This window comes from Lycorma delicatula, chromosome 6, assembly GCF_047948215.1.
Source record: "Lycorma delicatula isolate Av1 chromosome 6, ASM4794821v1, whole genome shotgun sequence".
Taxonomy (NCBI): domain Eukaryota; kingdom Metazoa; phylum Arthropoda; class Insecta; order Hemiptera; family Fulgoridae; genus Lycorma; species Lycorma delicatula.
In genome coordinates this window covers 57,218,181-57,246,112 of record NC_134460.1, presented here as the reverse complement: position 1 = coordinate 57,246,112, position 27,932 = coordinate 57,218,181, and the positions used below count along the sequence as shown (strand labels likewise).

Below are 27,932 nucleotides of genomic sequence, written 5' to 3'. Positions count from 1 at the left end.
ACTTTATAATACACCTTTTAAGGAACTTAATCTATGAATTTTTTTTTATTTCCCCTAGTTAGGCTTGATGTTATCATTATTATAAATTATTAATGTTCTACTACTGGAAGAGAGGCTATCTTAAATATACCAATTTTCCCCAGACTTGTTAATGTCATGTCCCATAAAACCCAGCCACATTCATTATCTTATTTTCCGATTTTCTTAGCCTACTTTGACTTCTCTTTCTTTCATGTAGTTTTCACTCTGAAGAGACTTAATTCAACTTTTATCCATATCTACTCATCAAAGTCTGCCCATAACCATTTCAGTTGCTTAACTGTCTTTATTGCATCTTTCAGTTTTATTTTTTGACCTTAAAATTTATTTCTAACCCTATTTTTCTAATTTTATACATGTATATTTCCACTGGTCTTGTGGAGACTTGCAATTTTAATATTTGCTTTTGATATAATTCTAATAATAACAAGAAAATCTTTCAGTTGATACCAATATTATTAACATTTCTATACCACATTACTAAATACAAGCTTTGAGCTTATATGACAAATACATAATACAAATAGCTAAAAAAGTAGTTTTATTTTTAAAGATCATTAAGGAATTTTTTAATTTTTTCCGCTACTAAAGGGCTTTCATAAACAATTAAGTTATTCATTTTAATGCTCTGATTACTATTATGAGTAACTAGTAACAGAATGAAAAAACTTCCAAAGAAAAAGGACAGTTGATAAAATTCCTATTTCTGTTACTTATAAATATACAATAAGTAATTTCTGTAGAAAGTAATGTTAAAATGACATATTTATACATTTTTACAGTTTTTAAATAGAGATGGTTTCATAAACAAAACCTGATAATAAAGTTGTCACTAATTCATAACACACTTGAACCTAGACCTCTTCAAGTGATATGGAACCAGGCAGTGGCAATAACAGCAACTTTTTTTCAACTAGTCACATGGAAAAATAAACCTGAGTTTGAGTTTGAAAGAAATACCATGATTTTAATACTCTCTTTTTGTATGTACAATTTGTAAGCATTATACCTTTGTTTAAACAAGTTAAGAAATATGTAGCAAGACATATTGATAGGAACTTTCAGCTTTACTGAATTGCAGGTTTGGGGGGGGGGGTTTGGATGATTATTTTGGTGACAAAAATGTTTTAAAAAAAGGACCGTCCTATGTTCAGTCATCATATCAAAATAATATTATAACATTTTAAAGCAAAAATGAAAAAATGTGGTCGTGAAAGAAACAAGAATAATATTTATTACAAAAATTGAAAGGTTATTTAAATTTTTGTATTTTGTTATCACGCCAGAGAATGATCCTACAAGAAAGGACATAAGTACATTACATACTGCATAAACTGCAGTCTGCTTTTAAATAATCAACGTGTTAAAGTAATGATTGCTAATCATTTGGAATAACAATTTCATTAGAGGATAGTGATTGTACATTACATTTAGTGTACAAAATTTTTATTCTTTTTCTGATATTAAAATTGTTGCTAGCAGAAAAATATATCTGTAATTAACCTTCAATTTCTGAGAAACTTCCTACATTTAGTTCTATGGTTCAAATTTAAATCCTCCTCATTTTGACTTCTGTTAAAAGTATGAGCTTTTATCTTTACCCTCATCATTTGAATGATAGAATGATAACAGACTTTAAAATGAGGAGGATCTAAATTTGAACCACTGAACTAAATGTTGACAGAAACTTGAGGTTGGTTACAGATGTTATTTCTGCTAGCAACAATTTTAGTATAAGAAAAAGAACCACATAGTGCAGAAAATTGCTGAAGCATAAATTACTGATATTACACTGATACACCATCATGAAAAATAAAACTGATTATAATTAAATGACAAACAACTACAATTAACTAAAATAGATAAAATTAAAAGACCTAATTTCAATTTCATATGACTCTCTGTGAGGAATAGCAATAGACAAAATATCTGAGAATTAATTTTTTTTAAATTCAAAAGGTGTAGCATATCAAATATTTGCAACAGCAAAATTGAATGTTCAAATTTGAATGACAAAAATAATGATGAATCTAACAGTGAAAATGATTAATCTTTTAATTAGTAGCTAACTTAATTAAGCTGATAAGTGTAATTATCTTTTGAGCATTTTTTTTTTCAAAAGGAAAAAAGGATAAAATTTAATTTTTTTTTTTAACTATCACAGTTAAAATTAAAATACACACATTTAATAATAGAAAATTTTACAATAAGTTTAATAGTAGAAAATTCCACTGTAAGAACATTCTATGCAATACACAATTTAATATTTCAGATGGTAAATCAAATTTTCAGATGGTAAAACAACCTAATATTTTCAGAAGTTTACTTATAAAATAATTAACAATTTATAAGCTGACATTTGTTCATAACTTAAATAAATCTTTTATTCAGATCAGTACATATTAATGCAATAATAGATCTAGTCATTATCAGATAAATTATAAATATAAAAACATAAATTAAAAGATAAAAAATAAATATGATTAATGCCCATATTAATCTTTTAAATATAAACATATGAAATAATGTTATGGTAAATTACATTAAATATAAAAAAAAATTCTACAAAATAATTTACAGTTCAGAAGGTGATACTGAAAATTATTTTGATCATATATTTGTGTACATGTTGAATAGTTTGCAGAAAAATCAGGGTTTTTTATATTTAAATATTGTTTCTGTAAAACAAAATCTTTTATTTGTATTTTAAATAAATTGGAAGAAAAATTTTTCAGTAAAAATGATCAGAATCATAATAAAGCAATTGTATTATTAAATAATACAAAACGATTTCCACTGTCTAATTTATAGGATGGATATGATTTTTTTTAAATTGTGACAATTCCTTTTGGTAAAGATTGCATATTCATTGCAAATATAAACACACACGGGGAAGTTAATTTAATTAATTTCCCAAATATTGATCTACACAATTCATACTTATGGATACCAGAAAACAATCTGAACCCGTTTTTGTCTTAAAAACTTACAACATTTTGAGGGATAAAGTAGTCTCTGTATAAAGTATGATGTCATCCTATTATACTCTAGATGGAATATGTAATAAGCATAAATAATTAATAAGGATGACACATTAATAATGTTTTATTAAGATGCTTGAAAGCAAAAGGAGCACTTTGATTTTGTTACAAACAAAATCAGTTTGAACATTCTAAGAGAAATTGTCATCTAATAAAACACCCAGAAATTTTTGCTTTACAGGCAGTAAAAATAATATCATTATTATTCACGGAATTTCTATTGATGCAAGTACCATCTTACAACTACCTGAGAAGCATAATGCAACAGTTTTACTCATATTTAAGAGAAATTAGTTGCAATCCATTCAGTGAATCATTTTGAACTGCATCATAGAATTTTAACCCTCCAAGGGTTTAGTGAGGGACTAAAGCCTTGAAAAAATAAAAATAAATTAAACCATTGGGTCGGGTATCCGACCCAGCCAAATACTTTCAATGCTACCCAAAACTATTAAATTGTCGAGTGGTCTCAGCTATCACTTGTGTCTGTCTTTCTATAGCTGTAGATGTGTTCATAGTTCATAGGTACATCGCATGCTCACAATTTTGACTTTAGAGCATTGTCTTGTGGCTGAGTCAGATGCAACCCAACCACATCCTTTAAGAAATTCATTTGTCATTAATTTTAGATTTTTTTTTTATTTTACCTACTGAGATGTATGGTGAATAAGGAATTTTTTCAGACCGATGAGGAACTGCTGTCTAAATTGAGGAGGCAACAAGAAAAATCAGACTCAGATTTCGAAGATGTTCATCATGAAAACTGTTCAAAAACATTGCGTCTTAGAAAACGTGATAATGAAGAAGACAAGTTTGAAATCGATGATCATGTTATTATGGACATACAGCACGGAGCCTGAAATAGATATGAGCAAAGAAAATCTAAACTTCAAAATTGGAAAAGACTATGAAAAAATTTGAGTAATCTTCCCTTTCTTGAACTTACAGCTAAGACTCGAAGTGCTAACATCATTTCACATTTGCCAGGGCCAAAAAGTGAAGCTAGTGAATAAATGATGAACAAAAAACTTTTAACTTGTTTATCACCGATCAAATGATTGTGCTTCATGCCAATGAAGCACAATCATGAATCAAGAAACAATATAGTAAAAATGAGTCATTTACAGTACTGAAAAATTTTGGACTAAACACCAATGACGTTTTCTCCAATATTCAGGTGACCAATAATGAGACCCACAATGAGCCAAAAAAAAAGATACTTATTTCTTTTGAAAGAACTAAGATTCGACAACATGGCAACCAGAGAAGTTCGGAAGCCAAGAACAAGTTTGCATTGTTTAGTTTTCAGAATTATTTCAGAAAAATTAAAATGCTAAACTCTACTCAACATTGGAGTATGCCAGCGTAGATGAAACACTTCTAGGTTTTCGAGGGCGCTGCCCATTTAAAATGTACTTTCCATGTAAACCCGACAAGTATGAGCTGAAAACCATGTCAATTTATGACACCAGAACTTTCCATTTTTTTGGCGGGATTCTTATGTGAACTAAGAAACTTCTAAACAAAAAAGTGACATGCCAATTATTCTGGCTCAGTATATTCTGAAGCTCACTGAGCCTCTATGGCAGTAACAGAAATATTAATCCTCATTTCAGTTGACAGAGGAGTTATCTAAAAAAACCTAACTTACATCTTAAAAAAAAATAAAGTTCAGATCCCTCCTTCAATGTTTAGCGATGAAAATATAGGGTCAATGCGATTTGCATTCCAAGATGACAAAATGATATCATATGCAGCAAAAAAAAAAGTAATCTTGATATTATCAATGAATTTTACGGGGAAAGTGAATGACAGTACTGGAAAAACCTGACACAATAGTTTTACACTGTGACAAAGGGTGGTGTAGATGTTTTGGACAAGTTACTTCACAATAAAATGACAAAAAGAAATAGCAAGCAATGGCCAATGAGGTAGTTTTACGGTGTCTACCTAGAGACACGATCCCCTAGCATCTCCCTAGAGAGTTACTATATACTATATGTTCAGTTTTTTGGAAAAAACCTGGCGGAATTGGAAGCAGAACAAGGTTCTTGAAACACTGCTCCTCAGCAAAATTTTTGAGAAAAAGATTCCATATTGGTGCTTGTACTGGAAAGAACAGAAAGGGCAATGAGAATTGTCTAAAGTGTAATCGATCTGTTTGTGGGCAGTACAAGCGAGTAAGGTGTCAAAAATGTTTTGATGGTGAGGTGTATAAAAGTGAGACAGATTAATTTATGCATGTAGCACCACCAGTATTGATTTGTTTGTTTTTACTACTTATTTTTGTTGTTAGTTTTAGAAAACTTACAGTTACACAAAATGTTACTAGTCCTTAGTCTACTAAATTTTCTTTTTCTGTTTAGCCTATAGAACCACCGTAAGGTATTACTATAGTCATACAGATTCAGGTCAACCATTCCTGATGTATGGTTAATTGAAACCCATCCATCACAGAATACCAGTATCCACGATCTAACATTGTCTGCTAAACTAGTCTGATTTTATGGTAAGTGGGTAATTTTCAAGTTTTAATTTTATTGTTCTTTTATTTTAATCAGAAAAGTGGTTTAGTATGTAATTCTTTAGTCGATTTTTGTGTTTTATTTTATAATGAGTACCATTTAGCGTAACAATTTGTGCCAAGAGCCCATCCACGTATGTGATATAATACAATAAGAATTTTTTTGTACGTTCTACATCAACTTTTTATTTTAATCATTTATGATTTGTTGAAAAATCATTCAAATATACATAAGTTCTTTTCAATTGTTGTGTTTTATTCAATCAAACGAAAAAGAAAGAAAGAAAAAATTCCACCTGACCATACCATCGGAAGGTTAAATTTTCCTTTTTAATAATTATCTTTAGATAAAAAAAAAGTAGTGTTGGCTGCAAAAACGGTTAAAAATGGCTCAAAATTTTGAGACAGGTCACTAATAAACAATAAGAAAAGTAAGGGATCTACTCTCTGTTCATTCTAAGAAGGAGATATCACATAAACACACTGCAGATGACAGAGCGCTGTGGAACAGTATGCCTAAAAAAACATTACATATAAACTTATAATTTTTTTGTAAATCCTCAGAAAATTTTATACCCACTTTACACTTAACTTAATTTATTTATTTAATTATAATTAATATAATTCTAATTACTATTATAATTTATTTAACTATGTATTACATTGTAATTATTTATTTAATTTATATTTACTTTATACTTAATTTTATACTAAACTTATAACGTTTTATTCCTCACAAAATTTTTAATATAATAAAATGTACAAAAACAATAATATCCCAAACAATAACTACCATATTATTAAAAATAATTTAATAGTAAAATATATAACTTGAACAAAATCTTAGCAGTTCAAAACATTAAGAAAACTTATTCTCTGTCAGTCCAACCACTAGATTCCCTCTATTATATTCGACTCTTCATCACTCCCAGAAGATGGCGTTCATGACGAATCATCTCTAATATTATTAGTTCATCTACCACAACAACGAGAAATTTATCTATGTCCCACATTTTCTTTTTTTCTTTTGTAACATGCTTCACGCAATGTTTCCACTTACCAGTGGATACATCGTTCATGCCTTTTTCAAGCAGGATTTTAACGTCTTTCATTTTATATGTATTATTATTTCAGGCAATATACCTGTCCCTCTACATGTTTTTTTTTACTTTGCTCCATACTAACACAACTGGATTAAGGTTACAGTGATAAGGGGGATGCCTTAATACCGTATGACCTTTTGTTTCAGCCTAATTATCGATTAAAAATGTATTAAATTTGTCACCATTGTGTTTTACATATTCAAGTTCTGCTTTTAAACTGTTTCTCCAAAGTGGATATGTTTTGATTGCAGCCATAAAACAATTTCTTGTTTCCTTCATGAACTGTTTGGTATGATTTCCAGTTTTACACTACGATACGGAGTATTGTCCATTACAACAATACTATTTTTGGGTAATAATGACAATACTTTTTCAAAACACTGCTTAAAAAATCTCCGTTCATATCATTGTGGTAATTTCGAGATTTTTGGATTCAAAAATGAATAGTCCCCTCTCTAAAAATCCATTTTCATGGTCAATATATACCACAGGCCCCTGCTTAATCCTGACAGAAATGCTGTTTTTACCGATGTAACTGCCATATCACACCACATTCTTGAAGTGGTGTGGCCTTCATTTACCCATGTCTCATCTAAATAAAATATATTCCAACCTGTTTTTCTATAATTTGCTAATTTTTTTTAATAATTACGCTACCAAATTATGGTCTCTTCTCAATAAATTACATTTGTTTTATTTCTTTTAATAAATTTAAAATACATTGACAACAGTAATTTGTATAAACTAGTGCGTCAAATCTTTGGTAAACTCTTGTCACAGTTTATCAGAGTCAGCAATTTTTTTAAGATTGGTATTTCTCATTTTGAAAAAAAAATATTATGTATAGTCAATCTTATTACATTTTTATCAAATTCATCCCATTTTCCTAGCACAGGTTTTTCACGTTTTCTATATTTAACAGAAGTTTCTACCTTTCCTTTCCTATTTATTTCAGTCCATAATCTATTAATACTACCAACCGACACACCAGTTAATTCACAAGCAAGTCTCACTACTTCCTTTTTAACCAATGTAGGATTTTTCTCCAGCAGTTAATTGTATAAGTTTAAAACTATTTTTTTACTATTAACTATTTTTATTTTTTTCACCACTTCGCAAATGTTTCCCTTTTCTGTGCTTAATAAAAGATGTTCCTGAATTATCATATCATACATGTTATCTGGTCATATAGATAAACTTTTTGAATACACACATATACAGACAAATCACACTATCAAATCTCATAATAATCAGTAATAATAGCACAATAAATCAAAATAATCACACAATAACCAATTATACATATACAATCATGTGTACAAAAAAAACTACTGAAACACAAAATTACAATAAAAAGAAAATTAAAAATATCCAGCATGGAATAAGAATCATTATATTTTGAAGTCAGTGATAAACAACGATGTTTTGTTTATAAACATCCAATAGTTAAAACAGCTCAGCGCATACAATAGTGAGCTGTATATACACACACTACCAAACTCATAGTTTGTTTACTTCATATCTCCCTTCTAAGAATAAACAAATAGAACGTTTCCCTGAGGCACTCCATGTACTACTTCATGAAGTGAGGACCTAAATTTTACATTGTATTTTTTCAAAAAATGAAACTTTCAAATCATTTTTACGATTGGTAAGCTATGACTTCAACCACAATTATAAATAGCTCCTTTGATGCTATAGCTATTAAGTTTTTTCAACATTTAGAACTAAATTGAATGTTTTACTGAGGTCGCAAAAAAGTTGAAAATAGAATCTTTTTGTTATCTACATAAATTAGAATATTTTCAAAAAAATGGCTGTTAGTAGAAAATCTTTTCATAAAACCATGCTGTACGTTTGTTAATCCTTTTGCTTTTCAAGAAATGATAAAAGTGAATCTTTTACAATTTTTTCAACTACTTTAGAAAATACAGGCAAAAACAAGATTAGCCTGTAAGTAGACGACTTGAAAAGCAGTAAGCTTATCTATTTTGTATAAGTTATTTTCAGTTTCTGCAAGAGCATTTATCAAAATCTGATATTTAGTATTCATTAGAAATAGAATATTGGAAACAGTTTAAAAATTATAGTTAGCTCTTAATAATCAGAGTAAATGAAAGAGCAACAACCAATTTTAAAAAAAAATTTCAAAAACAATCCTTACTTTTTCCTAATTAAATGGATAATTAAAAATAGAACTAGCAGAAATTAAACTACAAAACTGGCAAGTTAATCTCAAATTAAAACTGATATGAAACTATTGTCAAAATCTGAAATAAATAAATCACAACAAATAGCATTTTTCTAAATTTATAATAATAGGTTTTAAAACAATAATTTCAGTAAAATTGCCGGCATCTTTATAAATAAAATAAATAAATATCTTCGTATTCGTGTGAAACATAAATCAATTCTATGTAACTTATTTCATCAGTTGTAAATTTGTAATAAAAAAAAAAAATTACTCCTGATTTTTATACTTCCAACAAAAAACTTACTTTTATTTAACAAAAATATTTCCAATGATAATACAATCTCTTTCTGGTATTTAAAATAGCACGGTAAAACATTACATTGTTGTCTTATTTACACTTTTTATAATTTTAAATGAACAAACCTATATTTCTTTACCATTTATAAAAATGAAATAAAAAAAAAATATTCTTTACCATTGTTTTGTATCAATGCATTACATGTGCTGTTATAAAATAATAATAATAGTAACAACAGTATAAGTAAAGTAAAACAATTGCTACATAAAATTTAACTTCATATTAAAACTACAGCTTAATAATTTCCAATGAACTGTTTTCATACGTGTAATATTTTATAGTTCATCAAAACAGCCCATTCCTCCTGAAATGTTTGTTAACATTAAAGTTTATAAAAGAATTTGACGCAGGTGTTTTATTTTTTTCTCATTACCATTAGTTTTCAATAGAATTAAAAATTTCCAGGACTGTATTTGAACTATTATTTATCCACCAAATATTGAAAAAGGAAAAAGAACCGTTAAAATAGATTATGAAAGAATAAAACATTAGCATCTAAACATGTATTATATTAGTAGTAAAATTATTAATGTTAATAGTGATTAGTATGAATTTATACAGAGATTAAATGTGAAAATTATTCAATTATTATAGAATCGAATTGAATTCATTGCTAGTAGCAAACAAAAAATTTATTAAAACTATTATTACAAAATGATCAGCTTTCTATTTCAAATGATTACAAATAGAATTATTACTTTAGTTGAGAAAATATGAGTGTTTTTGTTTTATATTATTATTATGTTGTTGATAGATAAATTAAAAGAAAAACATAATCTGATTTAGTTTCTAATATTATCTAAACTGAATTAATCAATTTAAATCACTACTTCACAGAAATGAAAATTTATACAAAAAGTCTTCTTACTACAAATTATTAAAAGAAAAATTCAGATTGTAACACATTTGTTGTTCATAATTTTGGATGAAAAGTACTCAAGATGCAAAGGATGAAAAAAGCAAAGAGGATTGATATTAATGCCAAATATATAAAACAGATCTGTTTATACTTTATCAAGGATTCTTTTTGCATCTTACATATTTGAAAAGTTTGTTTCACATAGGTGTGAAAACATATTTTTTAGAATTTTATAATTAAAAAAAAGACAAAAGTAAGTAAGAAGAAATAAACAAACACATTTTCAAAAAATGGTGGTCTGTCAATTGTAAATGTGTAAAACTTATAATAAGTTGTTTAAACATAGTCCAAAGGTTTTAGGAATGTTTATACATTTTTTATTATAATTTTAAATATGCTAACACACAATTACTTTCATTATTAAAAGGTCAATTTCAACACTAATTTCCTAATTAAAAAATATATTCAGTTTATATAATTAAACATACAAAAATAACAATTTTCTTGTAGATTAGAGGATACTCTGAAAGTACCTATTACTTCTAGTTCTAAAAATAATCCATAATACTCTAAGACTAAAAAAAAAAAAAATTATTCAGATTTGCAATAACAAGTTAGCAAAAAAGATAAAGCATTTTCCATCAGCCTTCGTAATAAGTGTGCCTGTTTCTGCTTCTTAAAACTTAAAAACCAATCCTTATGAAATATAAGGTAAAAGATAACTGTTAACACAAGTAAACTTCTGTTTATTTAAACTTATGTTTGATGCACCATTAAAATGTATATATATAAATTCAGACGAAATGATTCCAGAATCGATTTAAACTTTCTCCATACTTAAAATCTCAATTAAGAAAATCGGTTTGCACCTCCACGTTGGTTCGTCTGGATAACCAGTTAGAAACGTGGAGATTTCTACTGGTGAACTAAGTCGGAATCACCTCTCTGGATCACATCCAGAGTTGTAACTCGGGAATTTATTCCCATCCAAGGCTGACTTGCCTTTGGAAGTCAAATATGGAAGGTCTTTTAAGAAAAAATCCACCGTCTGGTAAATACCAGAGAAGGCTGCACTCGGATCCGGTGGGCAGCTGCTTAAAAGATAACAATGAATCGGAGCGTTTGGTAACACCCAAAAACAACACAACTTCAAAATTGAGGATAAAACACAAGCAAATAAACTACATTGCCACTCACAACAATTCTCTAACTCAACCCGGCAAACTAAAAACTCTAACAGACATAATGGACAAACAAAAAATCCTAATCGCAGGACTTCAAGAAATGATAAACACCGATCGAGAGCCGTTTGAATCTCAGGGTTACAGAATTTAGAAAGGAATCCCCGGGAAACGTGTGATGAAGAATTGCCCACAGTTCGGAACAGGATTTGCAATCAATCTTAAAATAATTGACTCAGTTGTAGAATTTAAGTCTTACTCCCCTAGGATTTCAACCTTAACCCTAAAATCAGCCAATAAATTCTACACCATAATAAATGTCCATGCTCCCACCAATGACAAAAACAATCTTAAAAAAGATAGAGAAGAGATGGACAAATTCTGGGAACTTCTTGACCAAACTGCAAACAACATAAATAAGACCCACACCAAGATTTTAATAGGGGACTTTAATGCCCAACTTGGTAAAGAACGAAGATATCGTGATATTATCGGAAAATGGCCTGCCCAGAAGAAAACTAACAAGAACGGCCAGACTTGTCGAATTTTGCAGAAACCATAATATGATCTCAAAATCCACCTATTTTATGAGAAAACCAAACAAATTGGAAACACTTGGAAAACAAACAGACTTGGAAACACCCAGATTGGAAAAAAGGGGAATGGCAACTCGATCATGTTTGCATGGACCGGTAATATCACAAGGAGATTTATAATGTAAAAGTCTTGAGAGGAACAGATACTGGATCGGACCATTACTTAATTAAAGTTAAAATAAAATTCACCCCGCATAAAAAGAAAACATCCCAACCTAATAACAAAAGAGTTTATGATCCACATAAATTAATAAACAATGCCATCTTTGAAAGAAACAACAAAAAAAATCAAATTAACTAATAATTTAAAAGAACTGACATCCCAACTGAAAGAAATAGCTGAAGAACTAGCCCCTATAAACCCAAGAAAAAAACACCAATGGTGGAATGAAGAATGTGACAAAGCATTCAAAGACCGACACCGGGCTTGGATCAACCACCAAACCCAGAAAACTGAAGAATCTAACCATGAATTCACCAAACAAAGGAAAATAACTCAGAAAATTATAAGAGGAACCAAACGACAAGCCCAAAAAACTTGATTCAGCAAATAGAAGAAAGTTCCAAGAAAACTAACTCCCGAGACTATTATAAAATTTTTGGTCAGGCTCCTCAAAGATATGAACCACCCACCCTTATGCTGAGAGGAAAAAAAGGAAATATGGCCCACACCAATAAAGAAAATGCTGAAATTTTGGCAGAAACCTTCAATAGACTCCTCAACTCTGACGACTCCCCCGAGCTTTTTGAGATTGACACTGAAACTCCAGTTAAAACTTCACCGGTAAATATCAACCCGCCAACAATTCAAGAACTTCTCGCAGCCTTAAATGAAATAAAAAACTACAAAGCAAGCGGAGAAGACCAGCTTTTCGCAGAACTCTGGAAACATTTATCAGTTTATTCAGTCAAAACTTCCCTACATCTATGCCTCGTGAAAATATGGAACGAAGAAAAACTTCCAGAACACTGGACCACAGCCCTCATTCATTCATTACATAAAAAAGGGGATAAAACTAATCCGGAAAACTACAGAGGCATATCTCTCCTGGATTGCACATACAGAATCCTGTCGAGAATCATATACAACCGATGCAAAGACAAACTTGGGGAATACCAAGGGGGATTTAGGCCATGGAGAGGTTGCCCGGAGCAAATAATATTCCTAAAACTTATGATGGACTTATATAAAAGACGGAAAAAACAACTAATAATCACCTTCGTCGACTTTAAAAGGGCCTATGATTGTATACACCGACCATCCATGCTGAATATTCTGAGAAACCTGGGCCTTCACCCTAAACTGTAAACATGATAAAATTAACTTTAACCAATACCCAGTCCAGAGTGAAATTCAGAGGTGAACTCTCTCAACCCTTCTTCATAAAAACTGGATTGAGGCAAGGAGACGGCCTAAACTGAGACGGCCTTTTTAACTGCGCCCTCGAATTTGTCATGAGAAAATGGTATGAAATAAATCCCAAAAATATAAAAATGGGTACTAAGAAAAACTCCATCACACTAAATTGCCTAGGATTTGCAGATGACCTCGCTCTTTTAGCAAATAATATTCAAGAACCCAAAACGCAAATCATGAGCCTTCAAAACCTAGCACAAAAGATAGGGCTTCATATCTCTTTCGAAAAAACTGAACTAATGGCCATAGATCCTCTGGTAATAGAGCACATTACGGTAAACAATCAGAAAATTAAAATAGTAAAACAATTTAAATATCTAGGGGAAATAATAACTTATAATTTAAATGAAAAAGTGACATGGCAAAACAGGACAAATAAAATGATTAAATCCCAAAAATTAACTTGGTCAACATATAACAAAAAATGCCTTTCTACTAAAACAAAACTTAAACATTATAAAACTGTAGTACAGCCAGAAGTCACCTACGGAAGCGAGACCCTTTTCAAAATCACTCAGAAAAACTGAATTGAAAAAATTCTGAAAATAGAGAGGAGAATTGTCAGAACGTGTATCAATAAAAACACCAAAAAGAAGGCCAATGGTGGATTGTGCCAAATGAGGTGGTGTATCGACAAAATAGAGCCTGTAACTGATACTATGCGGAAAAAAAGAATCTCTTTCTTTGGTCATCTCATAAGGACACCGGAAACAAGACTGTCAAGAAATATCATTGAAAAGCTCTGGTTCCAAAAGCTAGAAGTAGGGTGGATCAAAGAAATTAGAGAAGATATGAAAGAATTGGGAATTTCCCTGACTGACCTACAGAATAAAACTGGAAAAATTACAAAGCTAAAAGACAAAAGCATTAGATTTAAACAAAAGACAGACAAACGACAAAGTACTACGAAGAGGGTGTTTACAGATGAAGAAAAGAAAGCAAGATCTGAACGGATGAAGAAATACTGGGCAGCTCGGAAGAGTAAAATAACACGCTTTTCTCAGAAAAGATGCAACTAAAATTGACTTAAGTGGTCCCATGTTGGCCGTAAAAGCATAATAATATAATAATAATAATATATAAATTCATTCATTTATTCACACATGGGCATGCATTTACATATATACACAAAGGATTATTTTTTTAATACTCCTTTCACTTCTGTTTGTTTTAAATAACTGAAATAAACTTATTTTTCATTAAAAATCAAAAAAGAAATGTATTTTTATCTAATAATACTACGAAAGATAGAAGAACAACTAGAAACATACATAAACTACAAAAATGAATGTATAAAAGTTGTTAAACTATTAAAATACAAATGGATAAAAACAGTGCAGAATATGCATGTATTCACAAAGTTGAGTCTGAAAATAAAGAATAATGATGTAATCTAATCATATTAACAAACTTGATTCATATATTGTGAAGAGAAAATCATACATTTTTAATAAACATTAGGTCAAAAAACAGCATTAAAAATAGGATTAACAACTTTGTATAATTTATGTACTAATTAATCCAGCAAGGAATCTTCTTGACAGCCTTCAATAAAGTATAAATAACCTTTCTAATTTAAGCTACAGCAATCTCATATCAAAAATAAACTAAAACATGCAGATAATAATAATTTTAAACTAAACAATCCCTCAAACTAAATTCTTGTTACATTTTTATTTAATCAAAAAGATAGTGGATAAATTATTAATAAAACTTAAAATAAATTATTAAAGAGTAGAAGAAATCAAGATAAAATAAAGTATACTTCACAATTAAATATATTTTCAAAATAAAATATATTTAATTTAATTTATTAATTATTATTTATTATTAATAATTATACTATTTAATAAATAATAATTATAAATTTAATAATTATCAAATTGAGTACCATTAATAAATAACCCTACATGCCACATTACAGCTTACAGAAAACATTAAAATATACATATACTTAAAATTTTAAAAAGTAGTCTGTTAGCGCATATAAAAAAGACTGATAACAGAACAGTTCACTGATAAGAGATGATATACAATTTTATATGTAAAAGAAAGAAGAAAAAAGTGATAACCTTAACAATAAAATTAATTTTTAATCAATCTGAAGGTGAAGTTAAATTTTTTATAGATGAATTTTATACAAGACTCAAACAGTGAACTAATAAAAAATTAAAATAACTACAATACGATAGTTCTTTCACAAATTTAAAATTATTACAAGTTGAATTGCATCCAGGTGATTTAATCAACTACTTAGTACTCGGTTAAAACTTCAAAAGATATTCTCCTAGAAAAGTGTTTCAAATTTTCTTTCCTTTAATTAATTGCCCCCAGTAATTAATTGCCAGTAAATTTTTTACTGCAATACATAACCAGCCACTAAATCACAAACAAAAATCCATCAAGACTGGAGAAGTTTCCTCCTCAATCTGAAAATTTAAAAATGTTTGTATGAATGTAGTTAATATTTTTACTTATACTTTTTGCTAAAATCCAGACTCAGCTAGTAAATCATTAACTGAAATTTTTTTTCTAATAAAAAAATAAACAAACTATTACCAAAAGGGAGTTTGTTAATTCTTTCATAATACTTTCTTTTTTCTGCTAAGTCGTTCCTGAATGAATAAAAGCAAAAAATAAGTTTTTCATCAACAGTGGTCAGTCTTAACAGATATCATTTCAAGTTAACAAATAGTATGTAGCTACCAATTTCAGTCAGGTAAAATGCTGTCAGTTTAAAATATATCCATTAGGTAAGCTTTGTTAAACTTACAAATTTTGAATATCTTTGTTAAACTTTTGAATAACACTTCTGGCTATTCTAAAAGCTATAAAAATAGAAAAATATTTCAAATTGAGATTGACTTGAAAACCTTTGCCTAAATTTTTCTCAAAACAATTTAGAAAATGTGTTTGTTTAACACAATACTTGAAAAGTTTTCTTATTAAAAATACGTATTCTAATTACCTAATTAGAATACGTATACGTATTAGTAGTGTGTCTACCTAGACACACTACTGTTTTTGAGAAGGATAAGGAAAACAACCTTTACCTCAGAAGAATTTAACTCATTAGGCTTCTTAAAGCAACAGATAGGAAATGGAATCCCTTTGTTGGTCTACAGGAAACCTATACTAAACACCAAGAATCTTAGGTCTTGGCATTCTCAGTATGGAAAACCTAGCAGGGTGAAACCTGAATTTATAGAATCTATAGAATTGGATAGAGATTAACAAGGGAAAGGTACAGATTTTTTTTTTTTTTTTTTTAGGGCGAAAAACGAGCAGTCGTTATCATCGCCCGGAAAATAAATAAATAAATAAAAATAAAAGTAAAAGTAATTAAAACTTAAAACTACTATCACAGTAAGCAAAATCCGGAATGTGTGTAAAAGGCCCATTCTCGGATAACAAAAACACTTAAAACTTAAAATAATGTAATTTAAAGTAACTTAAAGTAATGTAACTTAAAACTACGTTAAAAACTATCATATTAAAACTAAATAAAACTTAAAACTAAAAAAAGAGATAAAACTTACAACTAATATCACAGACGAATTTAAAAAACATAAAAAATAAACAACAAAATATGAATATATATATATAAAACAAAATTCCGATAGGGAGTGTAAAAGGCTCGCTACTCGGATAACAAAAACAATACATAGGACTAGAGTAATTAAATTTTTTGTATTAACCCTATACTACGCAAAAACAGAAACATCCGGTTTAAAATTTCTTTATCATTACACAAGATACCACGGATGTTTCTGGGTAGTTTAAATTTACGACGCAATGCCGCATAACATATGCAGTCCACGAGTATGTGGCGCACAGTCACGCGGCAGTTGCATTGTGCGCATAGAGGTGGTTGTCCTCTTGTAAACAGGTACTCGTGTGTCCTATCCGCAATCGACAGAGAACTACTTCCTCACGCCGGGGTTTTCTGTATGAGGAGTCCCATGGTAACACAGAATCTTTAATCTGACGGAGTTTATTATTAACGGTAGCCGTCCAATCACCTTGCCACCTTGTTCTTAATAATTGTTTTACATAGTTAATGAAATCAGAAGTAGCAACTCGGGTGGTGAAAGGAGGCTGGCTACATGCTTCTTTGGCAGCAGAATCTGCATGATCATTACCTGGAATCCCTACGTGGCTAGGGACCCAGCAAAAACTTAATTCTGTGTTGTGATTATTCAACTCAGCGATTGCGTTGTAAATTTCAATGATGATAGGATGTTTGGAATTAAAGTTTTTTAAGGCTTGGAGAGCACTACACGAGTCACTGCAAATAAGAATTTTTCTATATTTAGGGTTAATGATGTTTAGAGCCTTATTTATAGCGTATAGTTCAGCGGTAAACACACTCGTAATACCGGGTAGACCAAACATATAAGTTCTTTCATTGAAAACAAATGCACACCCAACTGTATCGTTTTGTTTCGATCCATCAGTGTATACAACCGCGTCTGGTTTCATCTTGGAGAGAACACACTGAAACATTTGCTGAAAGACAATAGATGGTGTTGATTGTTTATTGTATGTAGTCAGGTCAAAATTAAAATTTATAAGGTTTATTCTCCATGGAGGATATGAGCAAGGATACATAGGAAAGAATGACGGTGTGTCAACATTTATATGCTGCAGCAGACGCCAGGTACGGACACCTACAGGTGCAGTACGACGTGGATGATCCTCATACTTTCCTAGATTAAGATTTCTAAAGACCGAGTCAAGAGCCGGGTGATTTGGCTGTCCTCTGAGATGAGCAAAATAAGATAATAAAAGCTGGTCTCGTCTATCCCAAAGTGATGGTTCACCACAGTCTACAAATAAGCTTGTGACAGGACTTGATCTAAACACGCCTGTGGCAAGCATGATGTACACTATCCAGCATTTTAAGCACGAATTGACAAGCTGAAGAGTAGGCGACACAACCATAATCTAAACGGGAGCAAACAAAGGAATAGTAAAAACGTATCATACATGACCTATCGGCTCCCCAGTTGGTGTTAGTAAGGACTCGCATTATATCTAGAAGTTTGGAACATTTTGTTTTCAATTCTTTTAAATGTTTGACCCAAGTAAGACGGCTATCAAAAAATAAACCTAAAAACTTGATGTAAGTAGAGATAGTAATAGTCTCACCTTTCAGAAATTTTTGCGGAATAGAAGGATTTCGTAGCCGAGAAAAAACTACACATTTTGTTTTTTCGGATGAAAATGTGAAACCAGTAATCCTGGACCAAGCTTCAAGGTGAGATATAGTGTTCTGCAGTAGTCTCTCTGCTGTAGGTGTTGAACGGCTTGCAATATAGACAGCAAAGTCGTCAGCAAATAGAGAACATGAGACAGGAGCCTGCACACATTTAGTGATATTGTTTATGGTTACAGAAAATAAGGTGGCACTTAATACACTACCTTGGGGCACTCCATTCTCCAAGATGACACTATCTGAGAGCAAATCTACACGAACACGAGCCGTTCGGTGATTTAAGAATCCCCGGATAAAAGCAAGCATATTGCCCTTGATTCCCCATTCTTTGAGAGTGTTAAGAATACCACGTCGCCAGGCTGTGTCATACGCCTTTTTTATATCGAAGAAGATAGCGACGAGGTGCTGCCGGTTTAAGAAAGCGTTTTGTATGGCTGTTTCCAGTGACACTAAATGGTCAATAGAAAATCGTCCTTGTCGAAAACCACACTGTTCTGGAGATAGAAAGCCATGTTTCTCCAAGTACCATGTAAGTCTGTGGTTTACCAGTCTCTCCATTATTTTACACAAAACGCTTGTTAATGAAATAGGGCGGTAGCTTGAGGGGTTCGTTTGGTCTTTACCAGGTTTTAGTACTGGAATAATAAATGCTTCAGACCAGCCGGGTGGGAAGACTTGTTCGGAGAATAAACCGTTGAAAATATTCAAAAGTTGTTGTAGTGCCAAATTAGGAAGATGTGAAAGCAAGTTGTAAAGTTGTCCGGTCCTGGGGAAGTGTCCCGTGAGTTTTTAAGTGCATGTAACAATTCTTTAAATACGAATGGAGTGTTTAATTCACCAACCGAATCACCAATGTTTAACGATAATACTTCTATTTGTATCTTGTAACGTTGAAAATCGTTATTATATGAGCGGAAAGATTTTGCTAGACTATTTGCCACTTCCGAGGATGATGAAAGGAGTTCTCCTTCATCAATAAGACCAAGAATAGATTGTTTCGGTGATCCGAAAATTGCACGAATTTTCTTCCATACAGTAGACATGGGAGTAGTGCGTGAGATAGTGCTCACGTATTTCGTCCATGAATTCCTCTTAGCGTCCAAGAATACTCGACGGCACACCGCTCTAGCCCTGCGGTATAAATTTAGATGTTCTGTTGTAGGTGTAAGATTAAATTTTCGTAGTGCCTGTCGTCGATTCCTAATAGCATATCTGCAATCATCGTTCCACCATGGAACGAAAGGACGTCTAGGATTACCCGATGTTTGTGGGATATATCTGTTGGCATTCTCAAGTATCATGGACGTTAAAGAAGAATATTGGTCGAGGATGTTCGCTCCATCGTCATACTGAGATTGGAATGCTTTATGGTATCCGTTCCAATCTGCCTTTTCAACAATTCATCTCCGTGGCCTTCTTTTAATCTCGCAGTCTACACCGAAACCAATAATAATTGGTCTATGATCACTGCCGTGAAAGTCATCACAAACAGACCAATTAAAATGAGGGAGCACATTCGGTGAGCATATGGAAAGATCAAGGTTAGATACAGTACCAGTTGATAAGGACATGAATGTGTTTGATCCATTATTCAGTAGGCAAAGGTCAAAATCTTGTCTCAATCTGTTTATCATATTTCCTCGAGTGGAGCAGAAGGTTGAGCCCCAGGAAATATGATGGGCATTGAAGTCTCCTACTATTAACGATGGAGATGGTATTTGCATGAGGAGATTTGGGACATCTAAAGCACTGAACTCAGTGTTCGGTGAGAGATACAGATTGCAGATATGCAATTTGAAGGGAATAGAGACCTTTACTGCAATAACAGGAATGACAGTGGTTAGTTGAATTCTTGTAGCAGACACCCCATTCTTTATGAAAATCGCTACTCCACCACTCTCCCTACTGTCTACTAGGCAGTCGTATCTCTCACAGAAGTATCCTCTGAGTGTAATTGGGTCATGTTGTAGAAGGTGAGTTTCTTGGAAACACATGATTAGCGGATCATGTGTGTGCGCTAGTACTCTAATATCTTCAATGCGGGACCGAATACCTCTAACATTCCACTGAATAATGTTCATAAGTGTAAAAAAATATATAAAAAAATTAAGTTTCGGAAATTATATAAAAATTAGTTGTAGGCGATTCGGTTTTTATTTTTTGTATTTTTTATTTTAAAGAACTCCGATGCCCTAGGGTCGGGTGGTTCTTCAGCCATATCCTCCAGTAAATGAGGTGATGGTGGAGGAGATTTATTTGAATGGGATGCTGCAGTTAACATCCCAGTGGTGGTGGTTATGTGGGTTCCCTTTACGGGGAGCTTATTAGGTGGCTTACTGCCAGCTGTGATAGTCGCTACTCGTGCCGGTACGACTTTGGAAGCAGGAACTTTCGTGTGTATCACACTGTTGGATTCACTAACTGCGACGAAAGACGTTTTCTTCATCTTTGTCAGCTCTGAGATAGTGGCTGTAAGTGAAGCTACTTGATCAGAAAGCATCTGAACAAGTTTTTTAAGCTCATTGCAGGATCCGCACTGCTGATTATTAACATTTGTAGGAATTTGTTTAGATGTAGCGGTGGCAAAAGATACATCTGGTTTAACCAGGTTCCGTGAATTATTTAACTTTTTGTATTCTCTTCGTGCGGCCGGGAAAGATAGCTTTTTCTCCGTACAGATTTTGAGAATTGCCTTTTCTTCTTTAAAGATTGGGCAATCTCGGGAGCGGGCTGTATGTGGACCACTGCAGTTTGCGCATTTTTCACTTTCTTCGCAGTTAGTGTCATTGTGAGCTTCTTTAGCACATCGAGCACAGATCTCAGTTTTTGTACAAGATGTTGTAGTGTGACCAAAACCTTGGCATCTGAAACATCGCCATGGGTTGGGTATGAATGGTCGTACCCGAACCGAGAGGTAACCCACTTTAATCTTTTCTGGTGGAACAGGGAGATTAAATGTTAATATAAGAGACGGTGTCGGTTCTTCTGTTCCGTTCTGCCGTTTCATAATACGTTTCACTTCAACAACATCTTGGTGGTAAAGCTCATCAACTATTTCATTGATATGTATATCTAAAAGGTCTCGACAAAAAATTACACCCCTGCTTGTATTTAAAGTTTTGTGGCTTTCAGCACTTATATTTATACCACCCATATTACGGAGACGTAAGATTGATCGACTCTGTTCGTCATTGAATGTTTCAACCAGAATCGATCCGTCGCGTAATTTCCTGATGTTCTTCGGGGAGCCACTTGCACCTTTTACAGTTTTATTTATTAGGAAAGGTGAAACCTTTTGGAGGGAGCCACCTTTCTGACTATTTCGGAGAACAACGAATCGAATATTTTTAGTGTTCAAGTCTAAAGATTTGTAGTTCTCTTCCATAGGACTTTTATCCTCGTCAGACAAAGCTGATCGAGGTCTCTTCGCAAGACTTAATTTGGTGTTTTTTTTCAGATGGACCACCAACCATCTTTGAATTTAATATGGGATCAGAAATTTTGGTCCCACGAGTACCGGCGAAAAATGGACCACTCCAGCAGAGCGCACGCGTACTGGAGCTAGAGCTAAGTACAACTGGGTTTGCCCTGGTGCCCAGAGGACATCGTTCAAGACTCACTACGTAGAGCCATTCACCCATCGGCACGATTTGTTCCCACCTTGGGTTACGGTTGCATTTCGTAAGATGTCGCACCGAGTGTTAATGTAAGAAATATCAGTGTAGGATGTTGTTGTGTAATTGTGTGAGTGTGTATGTTGTAATTTATGTAGTGTTCTTCGTGTAGTATATGTGTATAATGTAAAGTGTTCTGCAGCTCGCTGTATAGTGGGAAGAATAGCTGCAGAGGCTAGGCCCAGGGGGACGCCAACCCACAAAGTCTTAAAGAATAAGACTCTCCGTCGGGGAAGGTACAGATATGTACAAAAGGATGAACTACCCATCAAGATAGATCAGGGTAATTTGATCAGAATCAACAATTTGATTTAATATTATGTTAAATTCACCATGAAAAATTTGTGTCTTGGCGAAACAAAAAAAATTTCTATGGAAAAAGAATAATTTTTTTTTAATTAAAAGATTTAATCACAGGAATTGAACAGCCATCTCTTACAGAACATAATTTAGTCAGCAACTTAAAATATTACCACACAAGAAATTACTATATTCTCAGTTTAAACCTTATTTGGATAAAATAACACCGAATGCCTTCCTAGATTCAATAAATAGTGGCAAAATAACCACACAAACCTACCCTGTAGTTCTTGAGTTTTAAACAAAGATTAGTGCAAATACATATATATTCTGATTATATAAAAAGATAATCAAAATTATTAAAAAAATAATATTACCTCTCTATTTTTTTCAGAAGCCACCTTTTTGGGAGAAAAAAACAACTGATTAAGATACCCTAAGAACATCAACATATAAAAACCAATATATGTCACAACTGCAGTATATAATGGCACTTCCTCAAATGACTCTTTTGACCGCTTAATTCGTTTTTTAACCTTGCTGGTGAATCCATTTTCCTGTGAAAAAAATGCATAATCCAGTTTACTTTTCTGAAAATATACAACAAAGTGTAAAAAAAAAACAAAAATCATGATCTTAACAATGCTTAAGTACATACTCACATCAAAATATAAGTAAGTCTGAAATAAGTAATTTTGTAAATATACCTCTTTTCTATCCGTTTCCGTTTTTTGATGTAAGTATACATTTAAAGAATGGTATTTGCTAACATAAATTAAAAAATGATAGTCAAATTTGAGAAAAATGCAGTGCAACTTTCAACCATCAGATGAATTATCAACTCAAGCTATCTGAGGGTGATGATATTTAAAGGAATGAATCTAATCCACTCCTTTAAATAATTTAAAGGAGACATGATTTATATAATAAAAAATCATTTGCTGATATGATGAATTCACTTTAACTGTTTGTGTTAAGTGTATAGTCGAGTGTTGTCTTGCAGAAATAAAATACCATTGGACAGCCTCCCACATCTTTGTAAGTATTTGCCATTTAATTCTAGTAAACATCAAAATATTAAATGCTTGGAAATTCACTTAATAATTCTAAAACTGTAAACAGTCTATTTTTTCAAATTCTTCCATTTACTTTTCCAAAAAAATTGTGATAACAAACGGGTAACCAACCCACTATATTCTTTTTTATAAATATTCATCCAGTCTTTTAGAAACAAGCAGAAACAATTTTCAAATTTTACCTTTTTACATAACATCTGGTCCATAAATTTCTCAATCTCTTTATAGATTTCAGCAGCAGATTTGTTTTTTTGTCATTAAGAAACAAATTACAGCTTGAATCTCATACGTGTGGGATTTTTATTTTAGCACTCGTTTGAATTAAGTTAGACACAGCAACTGATACAAATATGACTGAACTGTTGTTGCTAACAGATGACTACTGGTACAAATAACTGTGGTATACAGAAGTGCCATTGTTTACTTTGGAAACAATGGCAGCAAAGTTAAAACGGTTCTTACATAAAACAACATGCTCTGTATACAAATGTGCTACCTTTATCTAAAAATACAATACTTTGGCATACAAGAAAGGTTCTTCTTATGCTTTCATTTTTAATAATTTGACTGATCAATTAAAAGATCTTCCAACAAATTTATTCTAAATAAAATAAAAACTCTTTTACAGATCTTTAAAAAGGGCCATAGTTATTTTTCCACAGTTTTTAAGTAATACAAATTTTAAAAAAGTCCTTGATTTTCTATAAGCTTCAGTAATTTCCACCAACTTCTAAATTTTTTTTGTACTTATTTTGTTCATTAAAACCTTCATTTATTTGCTTTAATCCTATTTCAAATATTTATTAATTTTAAATAGTAATATAGGCCTTAACATTTACTTTTTATGCTACTCTAAACAACTAATCAAAAAAATATATTTATATTTACCTTTAAACCATTTAACCACACATAATATTCCCAACATTTATTTATCAGTTAAAATGCTTGCTTTCTCCCACAACAAGCCCTGAAAAAAGGGCACTCATTCTTTCATTGATAAAGAAATGAAAAAATATAAAGTGAAAGCCAAAGGATAATAAAAGAATATATATACATATATATTCTTCTTTTATTCGTTTATTTATAAGTGTAACACACATTTCTTTTAGTATTTCATTGATTTTTAGTGTGGTTCACCATTCTGGTTTTGCAGAGAGAGTTACCCACCAGCTTGGTCTAGTGGTGAATGCATCTTCCCAAATCAGCTGATTTGGAAGTAGAGTTCCAGGGTTCAAGTCCTAATAAAGTCAGTTATTTTTACACGGATTTGAATACTAGTTGGTGGATACCGGTGTTCTTTGGTGGTTGGGTTTCAATTAACCACACATCTCAGGAATGGTTGAACTGAGACTTTACAAGACTACACACTTCATTTACACTCATACATATCATCATCATTCATCCTCTGAAGTATTATCTGAAAGGTAATTACTGGAGGCTAAACAGGAAAAAAAAGGGTTTTGCAGAGAACTTGTTTCCCCCATTTATCCAGTCAACAGTCAATGTAACAATATTTAAATAAGCTGCAAGAATACAGAATTAATTTTCTTCAACAGTATTTTTGTTTTACAGTTATCAAAACAGTTTTCCCTTTTTCTTGAGATCACTGATGATAACGTAATAACGCATTATAATAAGAAGGGAATAATACACAAATCTGGAAAAAATGCATAAAAATATCACAAAACATTAAAACTGTTCAACATACTGTTACATATATGTAAATGACAAAAAAATTTCCATTCTTTCTGGAGAAAAAAAGATAAAAAAAAGTATACTTGTTCAATTCTTGACTGGAATATAAAATAATTTTTTTAATTTATTTATTGTTGATTTCAAGAGCACAAGTCAATTAAATTTTGCATAGGTGAGTTAGGTTTGAAACTCTACACAACAGTTGATGACTGGAACATATACATGAGGGAAGTACGCAAGTATACAATTACGAGGGTTATTTTTTTTTTCAAGGTCCGAACGGTCACGAAATTAAAACCACAGTGAAAATAAAAAATGTTTATTTGTAACATGTACTTACGCTATAAATAGTATAGCGTAAAATAGTTACGCTATTTCTCTACATAGTCCCCACTCCGATTTAGATATTTATCGTAGCATGGTACCAACTTTCCAATACCCTCATCATAGAACAGAGCCCCCTGTGTTTTCAGCCATGTTCTACGCTGGTCTGCAGCTCGATGTCTGTGCCAAAATGTTGTCCTCCTAGCCAGCATTTCATGTGAGCAAAGAGGTGAAAATTGGATGGAGCCAAGTCCGAGCTGTATGGTGGGTGATCAAATACTTCCCAAAGAAAACACTGCAGGAACTTCTTTGTTACAGCTGCAGTGTGCGGCCGAGCATTGTCATGGAGAAAGACAATGCCTGATGACAACATTCCTCTCGGCTTATTCTCAATTGCCCTTCATAGATGTTGAAGAGTCACGCAGTATGAGGCTGCAGTGATGGTCGTGCCACGTTCCACCAAGAGAACTCCATTCCGATCCCAGAACACAGTAGCCATACACTTTCTGTTGGAGAAGGTCCGCTTAAACTTCTTTGGTTTACTGGGAGAATGAGAGTGCATCCACTGTTTGGATTGTTTTTTTGTTACTTCAGTTTTAAAATGGACCCATGCCTCGTCCCCTGTGACAATTTTGTTCAAAATATCTTCTCCTTGATTGTGGTAGCGCTGGAGAAAAGTTAGGGAAGCATCCATTCTCATTGTTTTGACATGGTTGGACAGCATCTTGGGAACCCATCTCGCACACAGTTTGCAGTACTGAAATCTCTCTCACTGTAGTGTAACAAGCTGACCTTGAAATTTCAGGAAACGTATCACTTAATACAGAAATTGTGAACCGATGATTTTCTCGAATTACCTCATCCAATCGCTCAACGAGATAATCGATTGACACTCGCTTCCTTCCCTGACCACCTGCATCATGAACATCTGTATGTCCTGCTTTAAAGTTCCTGCACCATTGTCGCACTTTGCTGTCACTCATTGAAGTTTCACCGTACACACTACTTATTCGTCGATGAATTTCAGCTGCATTACACCCCTCAGCCTGAAGAAATCGAATTACCACACGCACTTCACACTTGGCAGGAGATGCTATTGTTGTAGACATGTTTACGTGCTAGCTGCATGTTCAGGACTAAACGAAGTGACACGGCGTGATTGAAGGCCATACTAGAGATGCAGCATAACACATATGCGCAAAGGCTCATCCAATTTTTGCGCGGGTTTTTATTTTGCGACCGATCGGACCTTGAAAAAATAACCCTCGTATAACTACACTATCATAGGTGGAGAAAACATGACAGCTGAAATTGATAAGAATTGTTTCTATAAAATTAAATAAATAGGAACCAAATGGTACCTAATCAATGGCTTTTAGGAGGAATTTGCAGGGAAACTAAATAATGATTCCTTGTACCTGTTCCAGACAGAACAACTCACACTTTGTTGCCTAAAATTATTGAAAATGTCATTCCTGGAATAACTATCATAACAGATGAATTGTGTTCATATTGATCATTACCATATATTATGAGCACATTCCATAAATTTTGTTGATTCTGAAATATTAATCCATACTAATACCATTGAAAACACTTCATGTCAAATCAAGTTGCATAATAAAAAGCAATGGGGTACAAACTGTTTAAAGTTGAAAAGTTACTTATATCAAAAACGTTAACAAAGTGAAGACCTTTTAAAATGTGTGAACAAATGTTGCAGCATATCTGAGTTAATGCCTTTTCAGTAGTTTTGTGTTGAAATAATTTTTTCTACGGGTATTAAGAGTGTCTAGAGTTCATTTGTGGGTTTAATAAAGAGTAAATTTCTATGTATTCCCAAACTGAATTTATTTCATTCACCTCCTTGCAGTAGTTAGTCTAGGTTAAGTATATTTAAGTAAATATGCTTCACATAAATAATAACCTAATTATTATATACATACAATATATATTTGTAAAACATATATTGTAGTAAAATTGTTAATGGTAGTAACTCAATGGAAAAGAATCAAATAATGTAGAATTTCTCTCAGCTTATTTGGAAGGCAGATTGTTTAAGAGAAAAAATGTTAACTGCAATACATATTAAGAAGTAAAATAATCTATAGCAAGGAAACAGGAACACAACCTTTTAAATGAATTAGAATCTACCAATAAAAACTAAGTAAGCAATTAGACTAATAAACACATTATTAAAATTATATGTTTATACAGTTTATACCATAAGTATTCTTACAGGTTTTACTAATTGAGTATGAATCCCATACAAAACCTTTACAAAGGATAACTGTGTTTTTATGTATTTATAACATGAACCATACTTAGTTCTG

The 27,932-nt window shown here is 32.0% G+C and overlaps 1 protein-coding gene across 1 annotated transcript in view; it reads right to left on the bottom strand.

The window, feature by feature from the left end:
• Positions 1-27,932, bottom strand: part of lace (serine palmitoyltransferase long chain base subunit) — a 153,914-nt gene that overhangs the window by 22,783 nt on the left and 103,199 nt on the right. The window contains exon 3 of the mRNA XM_075369934.1: positions 22,882-23,061. Within this exon, the coding sequence (XP_075226049.1) occupies positions 22,882-23,061 (180 nt within the window). The remainder of the gene's footprint in view (positions 1-22,881; positions 23,062-27,932) is intronic.